The 10380-nt window shown below is 37.0% G+C and overlaps 3 protein-coding genes across 3 annotated transcripts; 1 reads left to right on the forward strand and 2 right to left on the reverse strand.

Moving 5' to 3' along the window:
• Positions 1–75: 75 nt before the first annotated feature.
• On the reverse strand, positions 76–7004 carry LOC114521333 (ankyrin repeat domain-containing protein 50-like). Its single transcript, XM_028541738.1, is given in 8 exon segments — positions 76–642; positions 989–1384; positions 1704–2000; positions 2081–2164; positions 2231–2461; positions 2646–2849; positions 4753–5466; positions 5469–7004. Coding segments are annotated over 8 exon segments (3582 nt in total). The 5' UTR covers positions 6598–7004; the 3' UTR covers positions 76–115.
• Positions 7005–7134: 130 nt separating this feature from the next.
• On the forward strand, positions 7135–8637 carry LOC114521497. The gene is made up of 4 exons (XM_028541967.1): positions 7135–7320; positions 7764–7829; positions 7987–8112; positions 8197–8637. The coding sequence occupies exons 1-4, from the start codon at positions 7192–7194 to the stop codon at positions 8260–8262; spliced, it is 387 nt and encodes a 128-aa protein (XP_028397768.1). The 5' UTR covers positions 7135–7191; the 3' UTR covers positions 8263–8637.
• A 444-nt stretch (positions 8638–9081) lies between these two features.
• LOC114521366 (late histone H2A.2.2) lies at positions 9082–9888 on the reverse strand. The gene has a single exon (XM_028541783.1). The coding sequence runs from the start codon at positions 9827–9829 to the stop codon at positions 9419–9421; it is 411 nt and encodes a 136-aa protein (XP_028397584.1). The 5' UTR covers positions 9830–9888; the 3' UTR covers positions 9082–9418.
• Between the last annotated feature and the right edge of the window lie 492 nt (positions 9889–10380).

The raw sequence follows: 10380 nt of genomic DNA on the forward strand, positions 1-10380 counted from the left end.
CTTATTTTGTTTTTTACAAAAAAATAATCAATGATAACTCTGACTTGTTTCATATTATAAAAGTATATATCAATATATTTTATTCGTTAACATTCTGCAATGATATATAGATAGTTCATAATGTTGTTTCGGTTGATGGCATTTCTAATGCTTTTCTTAAAGTAATTGGATCACAACCGTGGTATGCAATATTAAAGTCAAATGGTATTTTATGAACAGAATCTTTGGACATAGACCTTCCGAAAAATACATCATCGTCCATTGCAAGGGAAGAACTCAACACGGTAGTTTTACTCTGCTTTAAACTCGACATTGATGACATTGTCATTGACATTTCACCAAATGGACCACAATAAGAGTGAGTATATTCTTCTTCATAAGGTGTTGAAGGACCAGTAGAACTAATACTTGTGTTTGAGCTAGCCAGTTCACCGCTTCCTTCCTTTCCACGTGAACTGGTTGTGGATGTTGTTCGTGTTATGGATTTCTTGTTTTTCCCAGAGAGAACTGGTGATGAGTTGTCCACATTTGAAGTCGTTTTTGTAAGTTTGGGAAATTGTTTTTTCAGAGTGTTGGTAAAATTAGCATCACTCACTGATAAAGAACTAAAGGAATCTAATATCTTTACCACCACTCGATTCCCTGTAAATTATGAAAACAAAATGACTATTACATGGCATATTGCCCATCTTCCAATGGTAGTTTCCAAGGGCAATGCTTTATAATTTACTGGATAATTCATGACTACAACTAGTTTGGTTATAATTGGTAATAAATTCAATAGGAATATTCAAATATTCTTCCTAGGCCCTAGCCCCATTAGGAAGGTTCAAGTTTTCACTAAACTAAATGAAACAGAAGCAGAACATCTCAACATCAATTTTGCAACTGAACTTAGGTTTTTATCAGACATAACGTTCAAACCCCCCTCCCCAGGAAATATTTCTTTGAAACGTGGATACCATAAAAATGAGCTGAAACAATTTACCTGTTTGCTGGGCAACCTTCATAGGATCTCTTCCGTATTTATCTGGCAACAACGACGCATTATTGTTTAACAACAACCTGACAACATCTTCGTGACCTTCCTGAGCAGCGATGTTGAGAGCTGTCGCTTTATCATTGCTAGACACGACATCGACCTGTGCATTCTTCTTAAGAAGTAAGTTTAAAACAGAGGTATGACCTTTCCAGGCTGCTGTCATTAATGGTGTGTATCCCATCAACCCTGAATGATTTACATCTGCACCATATTCAATTAATTTCTCCGCCACACCATAAAACCCACTCCATGCTGCTGTATGAAGAGGAGTTCTTCCATTTGGATCCTGACAATTGACCTTCGCTCCACCTTTTAACAGCATTTCACACAATTTAGCATTACCTGAAGAAAAAAATAATAAAAAAAACTAACACACTGAGATAACACTAGACTAAGTATCCTACCCGCTGCCTCCTGTATAGCCCTACTTGAACTATAGCATTAGTTTTTTACGAAACAATTAGATTACTCTTGATAAGGTATTACGTTTTATGTATAGTTGATTCAGGCTTCACTCTCATCTGTAGAAATCACTCAAGCTCATAATCATATTTTCAATAGTTTTTTTCATCAACCTTCGCAGGCCAGGCTCTTCTACCTTCGCTCCACGATGAGTCTGGCCTGTGAGGTTGACATTTCATTAGCTAAATCTTATGCATACCTTCCTTGGCGGCGTAGTTCAATGGTGTTATACCATTACTATCATATACGTTTACGTCAGCTTCTTTTTCTAACAATTTTTCAACACACTCAATATGTCCAAATAATGTCGCGTAGTGAATTGCCGTGCGTCTCTCAAGAGATTTCGCATTCACAGATGATCCTGCACAAATAAGTTGTACAACTAACGCTGTATGGCCTTCATGTGCGGCAAGCATTAGGGCGGTTCGTTTGGAGTCATCAACTTCAGCCAAAGATGCGCCGTAAAAGAGAAGTAGCTGGACAATTGACTCAAAACCTGCAAATATGTTAAGAATTATATTTCATGCGCCGACAGTGCTAAGCAAAAATCAAGTTACATTATTAGAATTCACGTACCATTGAATGAGGCAACCAGCAATGGCGTCCAGCCAGAATTGTCCTTTTTAAAAAAATTCTCTGTCGGTATATCTCTCTGTTTACCTAATAACAGAAATTATCATCACTAAATAATTGCCGATTTTATGAAAACCCAAAGACAATCTCTACCTCTTTGATTTTCCAATAATAATTTAACAACTGCATGATGTCCATTAGCTGAAGCTAGCATCAGCGGCGTCCTGCCATGTCTATCCCAATGTCCAATATCTGCATTTTTCTCTAATAACAATTGTACAACACCTTTATGGCCCAGCGTACACGCCAAACATAAGGCAGTCATACCATCGAAATCTGGGTGATTTACATCTGAACCGTTTTCCAACAAAACGTTGATCACATCTGACATGAAAAATAAAAAACAATTTTTATATCGCTATTAACATTCATTGCAACTGCGTAATTCTAGAAATGGAACAGCATTAATCGGCGTTTTTCACATATGCAACTGTTTATTCCCCCTTTTTAACGTAGCTAACTATTTAACTCAATTATAAAACCATTATAAAAATTAAGAAATTCTTACCAAGTTGGTTCTTCGAGGCTTCTGATAGAATACATACTGCTAATGCTGTTCTTCCATCGCTATCTGCATGATTTACACTTGCTTTGTGATCTAACAGAACTTCAACAGTTTTAACACAACCAGTATGAGCAGCGGCTATTAATGCTGTGCGGCCTTCATGGTCCATATGATTGGGATCAGCACCTTTCTGCAGCAACTGAAGAACTAATACAGAGAAAATCCTCATAGCTACAAGCGTTTCTCCGTTATAAAGTGTGGTGTTTTAAGACCATTTTGCAGGTGTACAATAGCTTCAGGGGATAAATTGTTCGAAAACAGTTTATTTTAACATAGAGATTCTATTTTCTAAAGTCTTGAAAAGAACAACCATCCAGAAAGGCAAACAAAAACAGCATGTAAATTAAACTTAACCCAGGGTAGCTCTTCCTTGCTCCTATGCAAATGCTAGAGTGAGGCCTATGGGAATTTTTTTCCCCAATGTGTAGGTATTGGACTAAGATGGTCGGAGTTCTTGGGGATCTCTATTAAGAGCAGCTGAGAAAGATGCAACTTCGCCTCGAAATCTGCGTTTCAAGAGCGGTACTCTAACAACTATGTAGCTAAGTTGCTTAACTTTGCAACTACTCCGGGTAGTAGGAATTTGGGTAAATATTTACACCTCAGATACAGTATATATTACGCTGCATCTGAAAACGCATGTCCGTCTATTAGTTTGAACGCTCCTGGAATATCTCAATCAACACTTGGAGATCAAACTGAAGACACGACTATTGAAAATGAGCACGAATCCTGAAGGCTGTCAGGAAAATGGACTGTTGCGTGTTTTTAATTGTGCGGCATTTACGTAAATACCAAAGTCGATGAGAAACGACACGAAGAATGGCGTTTGTTCCAACTATTATTTACCGTCTTACACCATTTCAGCTTTCACTAAAATTAAAAGCACTAATCCATTACTCAAAGTATTAATCAAAATGCCTAACAGAAAACCTTAGACTAGTGATAGCAATGGATCACTCATATTATTATACATGACCATATGTTTATAATATTGCATTCTCTGACATTACTTGTCATCACTGGCCCTGTCATCTCAGTAACATGAGAACATTCTTCCAGGCCCAGTAAATATAGCAAACAGGTTTCTTTTAATTACATTCCTCAAAATCTGAAGTTAAGGAAATGAAAGGGTTGGCAGCAAGGTTTTGCAATGACAAAAATTTTTAAAAACTCATTTGGTGCCAGATTCTCATTGTGTGGCATTCAAATAAACATTTTTTTTTGGGGGGTAGAGTATACTACTACTATAAATACTCAGTCTATATCCATATCCAGAGTTGGTCATTACTTATTAGTATTTCTCACACACTGCTAGGAGCTGCCACAGCCATCTGCCGCTGCTGAACTTTATAAAACATAACAGCTAATACATCTTGTATAACAGAACATATGCACACATTAGTAATTGATCAATCAACTTGCTACTACAATGCCAACCCTAAATGCCCCTTAAGAAATTCCTTAAGAAAAAATGGTCACTATGTCAGCTTTGGTGGAAGAAACAACAAAATGTGCTTATGCAACCTATACCACCCGCCACACCCAATTCACAATTGGGCCCCCAGGAGTGTGTAAGAAAACATTTTCTGCTTCTTTCATACCTTAGCCAGCAGAAAATAACACTTTGAGCAATGACTTGGGGGTGGTCCATAAAAAAATATTAGGAGTGAAAAATTATAGTCTTTGAAGTGCCTATGTCATTAGCTCATGATCATATTTCAACGGTTTAGGATGTTGTGAATGCTGTTCAAATATTTTTTTATAATTACTAATTCATTTACATAAAATCTTGTAATTTTAGAATGTTTTTTTTTCTACTATGGTCATGCAAAAAACTCCTATGCACAGCTTGAAAACAAGATGTGAAATGCAATTTATTGTTCTTAGAGCAATTATTGTCAAGAAAGCCAAATTGGATTGTTTATGTGTAACTTTTTTGGGGAAAAACAAAAAAAAAATTAACATTTGTCCAGTGCAATATAAGGGAATATAGACACATAATTGGATTAAAATGCACTAATTGGGCTTAGGTATTTTAAGTACTTACCAATATCGGAATGTCCACCCCAAGCTGCAGCTCTCAAAGCAGTTCTTTGATTGTTATCAGCCAGATCAGGAATAGCACCATGCTTTAACAGTAAATTAACTGTATCTGATGAACCACATCTTGCTGCTGCTCTTAATGGTGTACATCCATTAGAATCACGAGTGTTTATTTCTGCACCACAGTTTATAAGATCATGAACTATCTTTACATGGCCTTGACTGCTTGCAACACTCAGTGCTGTCTTACCACTCCTATCAATGAAGTTAACATCTGCACCTTTTTGGAGCAGGGAATGAACTTCTTTACAGTTGCCATTGTACGCTGCCTTCAAAAGAGGTGTCCAGTCCTTATCTTCTTCTTCTCTATTGTTGTTCATTTGTGTGCAAGATTCCACGCCATCATTTCTGTTGGAATGAGATTCGCCCTCACAATTTGATTTTGTAATGTTTTGCATATCTCCAAGTTTATGTGCACTCTCACTTTTAATCTCCCCAAGTGAGCCAGCGTCTTCAGCACGTACACCACTCCACTTCAACCATTGCTCAACTTTGGTTGGATCACTCGAAGGATACTGGCTTTGTAATAAATGCCATAAAAACCTTTCATTCTCTTGTAATGTTAATGTTTTGCCTCCACACATGAAATAAACAGCCAACATTGCATGACCTTTAGCAACGTTACAGAGAAAGCGTCGTGTACAGTGCTTTACATCACAAGCCATTCACTAAATGAATTGTGAACAAAATGATAGGTACCATCCTCCAAGACTAACACAGGTGATAGAATTTCTAAATTGTCCTGAACCTCCTTCTCATTAACACCATCATTCACTAACTTGATAGTTAATAGTAAGTCATTAAAACTCAAGTTTTGTTTAGCTGCTAACATTGTTTCTAATATTGGTTTCAGATGAACGTTATAAACATCTTCAGCAAACAATCGTTGACACAACCATAAATACAGGCCATTTAATGTTCCAGGTATATCACTAACATCCTCAATGGTCAAAACGCCCTTGATAACATTATCTAGTATTTGCTCAAGATATAGAATACACCCATTACTTTTGACATGGAGTAAATTAAATTGCTCAGCTGTATTGCGTGTCAAGTGTTTTCTCAGGTCAGGCTCAGCATCTAGCCTGTCTAAAATGTACTGCTGTACATCTTTCACAACATACGATTTCTTTAAATCGTCTAAAGTGATCTTTCTCAAACCAGAAAACATTTTCATGACATCTCTAGACTGTCGTCGAGCGGTGATTATTAAACGTAGCCATGGGGGTAGCAAGCTCTGCTGTAGAGCGATAACGAATAAACTACAAATGGTAATAACATCAGTGTCTTGGCTCCCACCTTTAGATAATGATTCATCAATGGAATCAACAACCAAAAGCAATTTCTGATTTTCCACTACCAGTGACTTGAGCGGATCAATAATTATTTTCTTAAAAATATTCATAAGATCTTCATTTCTGTGTTCTTTCTTCAGGATATCTTGTATGTCACCCGAATTATACCGTTGTTTATAATTTGCTAGTTTTTCATGTTTACACAACTGTAACGCAATGTCTCGTATAAAATGATCAACATCTAAAGACTCTTGATTGTCACCCTCGCAAAAATGATACGCTATTATGTTCTTAGACAATTCGCTTTGGATGCTATCACCTTCATTTGGATGAAGCAATTGCAATAATACTGAAGTCTTACCAGAACCTGCTTGACCAAGTATAGCTACACCTCTATACTTTGGATCATCCAAATTTTTGTCTTTCTTCATCGTGTCTTGAATCTTTTCGAAGAGCCATTGGCGACCATAAAATTTCCTCTTCATTTTTTTCATTAACACCCATGAACTCCCGCCGTTGAATATGGATTGAGGTACAGCGTGCAGGAGTGACTGACTCGTACACCAAGAATACGAGACCCGATTAGATTATTCCCTGCTCACAACAAGGTATCCAATATCTACAAAATATCTTGACATTCGAAACTATGGAAATTTTAATAAACGACACTTATTAATCATTTGTAAAAGGAATAATTCGTAGTATTATCCTAGTAGAATAATTCGTTTGCTTCGCCTTAAAATGTGTTGACTGAATGTTGAACCCATATCACTACCGTGCGTCCGGTCTTCATGCTGATTGGTCAAACCGCGGTAAATAACACGCGTTATTTGAATTTTTTACATGTTTCTTTTCTAACAACAGGCTAAGCAAATTTCGCTCACATCATTTCCATACAAAATCTATAGGTTGTAAGCCAAGAAGCAATTGCCGCAGTGCAACTTAATTAAAAAAAAAGAGGAAGTTAATGTGCTAAATACGTACGAGTAAATATCACTAGCACCCCCCCCCTGGAAGAACGTGAAACAACCACAACTAGTTACTAGTGTCTAGTCTCCGCAGATTTGAGAAAGTGAGAGGATGAAAGGATGGCATTCCAATCAACCAAGTTTATGAATCCCTTGCCAAGATTATTTGATCACGATTGGTTTTCTCTGGATGAAAGGCTTGACGATGATGCTTTATTGGCACAAGAAGAAGATGAATACAAATTTATGGTACATAAAATGACATCCTCATCGTATTTCAATTTTTATGTAAAACTGCAATGGATGGGCTCATGGGCAAGCTACTGTATATAATTTGTTTGGTTTGCCATTGTATGAATGCAAGTACAGAGCATCTTTATAACTAGGTCTACACTCTGCAGAGAGGCTCAGCAGTATAAATTTTTAGGAACCCTTTAAAGATTGGCAAAGATGACCTCAGCATGCAGTACTGTGTTAATCTGTAATTGGGGTTTTTCAGATTGGAGAGATTAGAGGGTTGTGCATATTCTACATTTGTTTTATGGCTGACTGATGTATTTGGAAAGTAATTGTTCCTACAGTATGCAAACATGCATATATTTCTATCAATTACTTAATAACAGTATCAAATGAGAGAGAGAAGTTTATATTTGTAACAAAATTGCATAATTATTTTTCTATTTGAATGCTAGATGAAAGAAATTGCTGATAAAGGTTATGATCTTCTTTCAATTGGAGAAACTAAAGAAGCATCTGAGGTCTTAATTAAGTGAACTATGTACAGCAAGTGCTTCTACAAAATTGTTCATATGCTATAGTATGCATAGGTTTGGCAGTGTTAAAGTCTAAATGTTAGAGTTTGTTTAATATGACAAAGTGTTGTCTTTTCGCTGTACAAATATACATTTGTTCTAGGTTGCGGAAGAAGAAATAGAGGATGGTGAAGATGAAGAATCAGCTGGAGTACTTGATGATGAAACTGATGAATATGATGGAACAAGTCCTGAGCCTGGGGGAGCAGTTCTAAATCCTGGCCAAGAAGTATTTGAGCATTTTGTTATAGTCAATTTCATCAGTTTTTCACACCTAACTTGCAGCAACACTTGAATATGTTTATTTTTGAAGGTTGAGATGGAAGAGGATACTGACGCCAATCGCAGTGAACAAGAATCCACACCTGCATGGATTTAAATTAGGATATTAACTCCCAGACTTATGACAATCGAAAAGGCTAGTTCTGTTTTCAAGAATACATCAACAAATACAACTTTTTGGCAATGTTACTGCAAAAATACACATACAAGCAACAAAGTAACACCATCTGGTAGCACATCTTGTAATAAAGCACAACTTTAAAGTCAAAGGAGTTGAATACCAATGGTCTAATGGTTGTGTATTTCTAAAAAATATAGGGTTTTGAAATTTTTATAGTACCCAAATATAGGATGTTACCACTTATTTTGACTTATGGTAAATCTGCTGTTGATAATATTATGTAAATATTAATTTTTTTTATTTATGAAATAAGTCTTGTATATTAATCAAATGAGAATATATATGCAGGGGAAGTGCTCTCAATTTTTAAAATGTTTAGGGCTTGTTTCACATAAATAAGAATTGTTGCAAAGTTTGTACACATCTAGTAAGCATGAAAAGTTCAGACAAATTTTACAGCAGTCAACCTTTGCTTGCAATAGTGTCCTTAGGAATAACCTTATTTATAGAAATAGTATGTAATCAAGACTAAAAAGGATCTTTCATGGCTATTAAAAAGAGCATAGACCTAGGCTTTTACAGGACTTTGACAGTATAACTACCCAAGCCAAGGGCTTTAATTATAAAAAAACATGTGCATGGTACCCCAATAAAAAAAACTAATGAAATCACCCCATAACAATGCAATATTTGGAATTTGAATGACTAAGCACACTGTGGGGACCAAAAAGTGAATAAATCCATGTTTGCATATGACAATAAAAACATTTGTATGCATATGACAGTAAAATTTGATAGTACCCACAAATCAACTTTTTTTTACAAATATTTACACTTTACAAATGTGGATAGAAATTTACAACTGAAGCATGGCACCTTCAACATCCCCCCTTTCTCTAGCCTGGCCATTGTCAGCTCAAATTGAAATCACAAATTTCGCTTCTTAGCACAATATTTCAAAATCGTCAAGTCACATAAAACATTAAGTGCACTTGGTCAATATGCTCGCCCGTAATCAGTGATCACCATCTTAGGCAACTCATTTAACGAGAATCTCGTTTCGTATTCTTTTAGAGAATTGTTGGCTCTTAAAAGAGCCGTTGTTTTTTTTTGGTTGCTATTAAAACAATTTTTAATATTCTTGACTCTGTGAGTTCACTTTTTTGGTGGTTGGAGCTGCGCTACCGGACTTCTTGGGCAACAGAACAGCTTGGATGTTGGGTAGGACACCACCTTGTGCGATTGTCACACCAGAGAGCAATTTGTTCAGTTCTTCATCGTTTCTAACTGCCAGTTGCAGGTGCCGAGGAATGATCCGGGACTTCTTGTTGTCCCGAGCAGCATTCCCGGCTAACTCAAGGATTTCAGCCGAAAGATATTCAAGAACCGCTGCCAAATACACCGGAGCACCAGCACCAACACGCTGAGCATAATTTCCCTTTCGTAGCAAACGATGGATACGACCAACTGGAAATTGCAACCCCGCTCGACTCGAGCGGGACTTGGCTTTCGATTTAGCTTTTCCTTTACCGCGACCAGACATCTCTAATGATCTCTTGTTTAGTTGTTTAAATATTCTTGATGTTGTTTGTCACTAGGCGAAATTCGAAATTGAATTGTAATTTGTAAAATTATTTCAGGGTTTTATTCTTAGCGCCGGATCAAAGATAGCCAATCATTACCATGCATGATAGATTTACTATCTACGCAGACGTCCGCTAAGAACTCTGACCAATCAAATCCTTCACCTGTTTGATCCTCGAATCCAGGCCTTTAGCTAACTTGTTCGAACCCAGCTTAGTCCCAGGCCTCGTAAGCGCGCGCTGTTTCGAACCACAGGGCCAAGAGTGGCCAAGCCACTGAAATGAGTCAAATGACGGAAGCCAGTGAACTCTAATAGTTCAGTGGGCCAGGCCGCCTTGTATTGCATTGTATTCTTTTGTATTCTCAAATCTCTATTCTCAAGGTAGGAATCGGTAGGAATCTAAACCCTTAGAGGTCCTGGAAATTATTGGCTGGAAATGGAAATATCCATTTCCGCCTCGAGTTCCACCGGGAACAATCGCATTACGTGCTGAACAATCTCACATCTGA

The sequence above is a fragment of the Dendronephthya gigantea genome, unplaced genomic scaffold (genome assembly GCF_004324835.1).
Source record: "Dendronephthya gigantea isolate DGI-Jeju-01 unplaced genomic scaffold, DenGig_1.0 000020F, whole genome shotgun sequence".
NCBI classification, from domain to species: Eukaryota; Metazoa; Cnidaria; class Anthozoa; order Malacalcyonacea; family Nephtheidae; genus Dendronephthya; species Dendronephthya gigantea.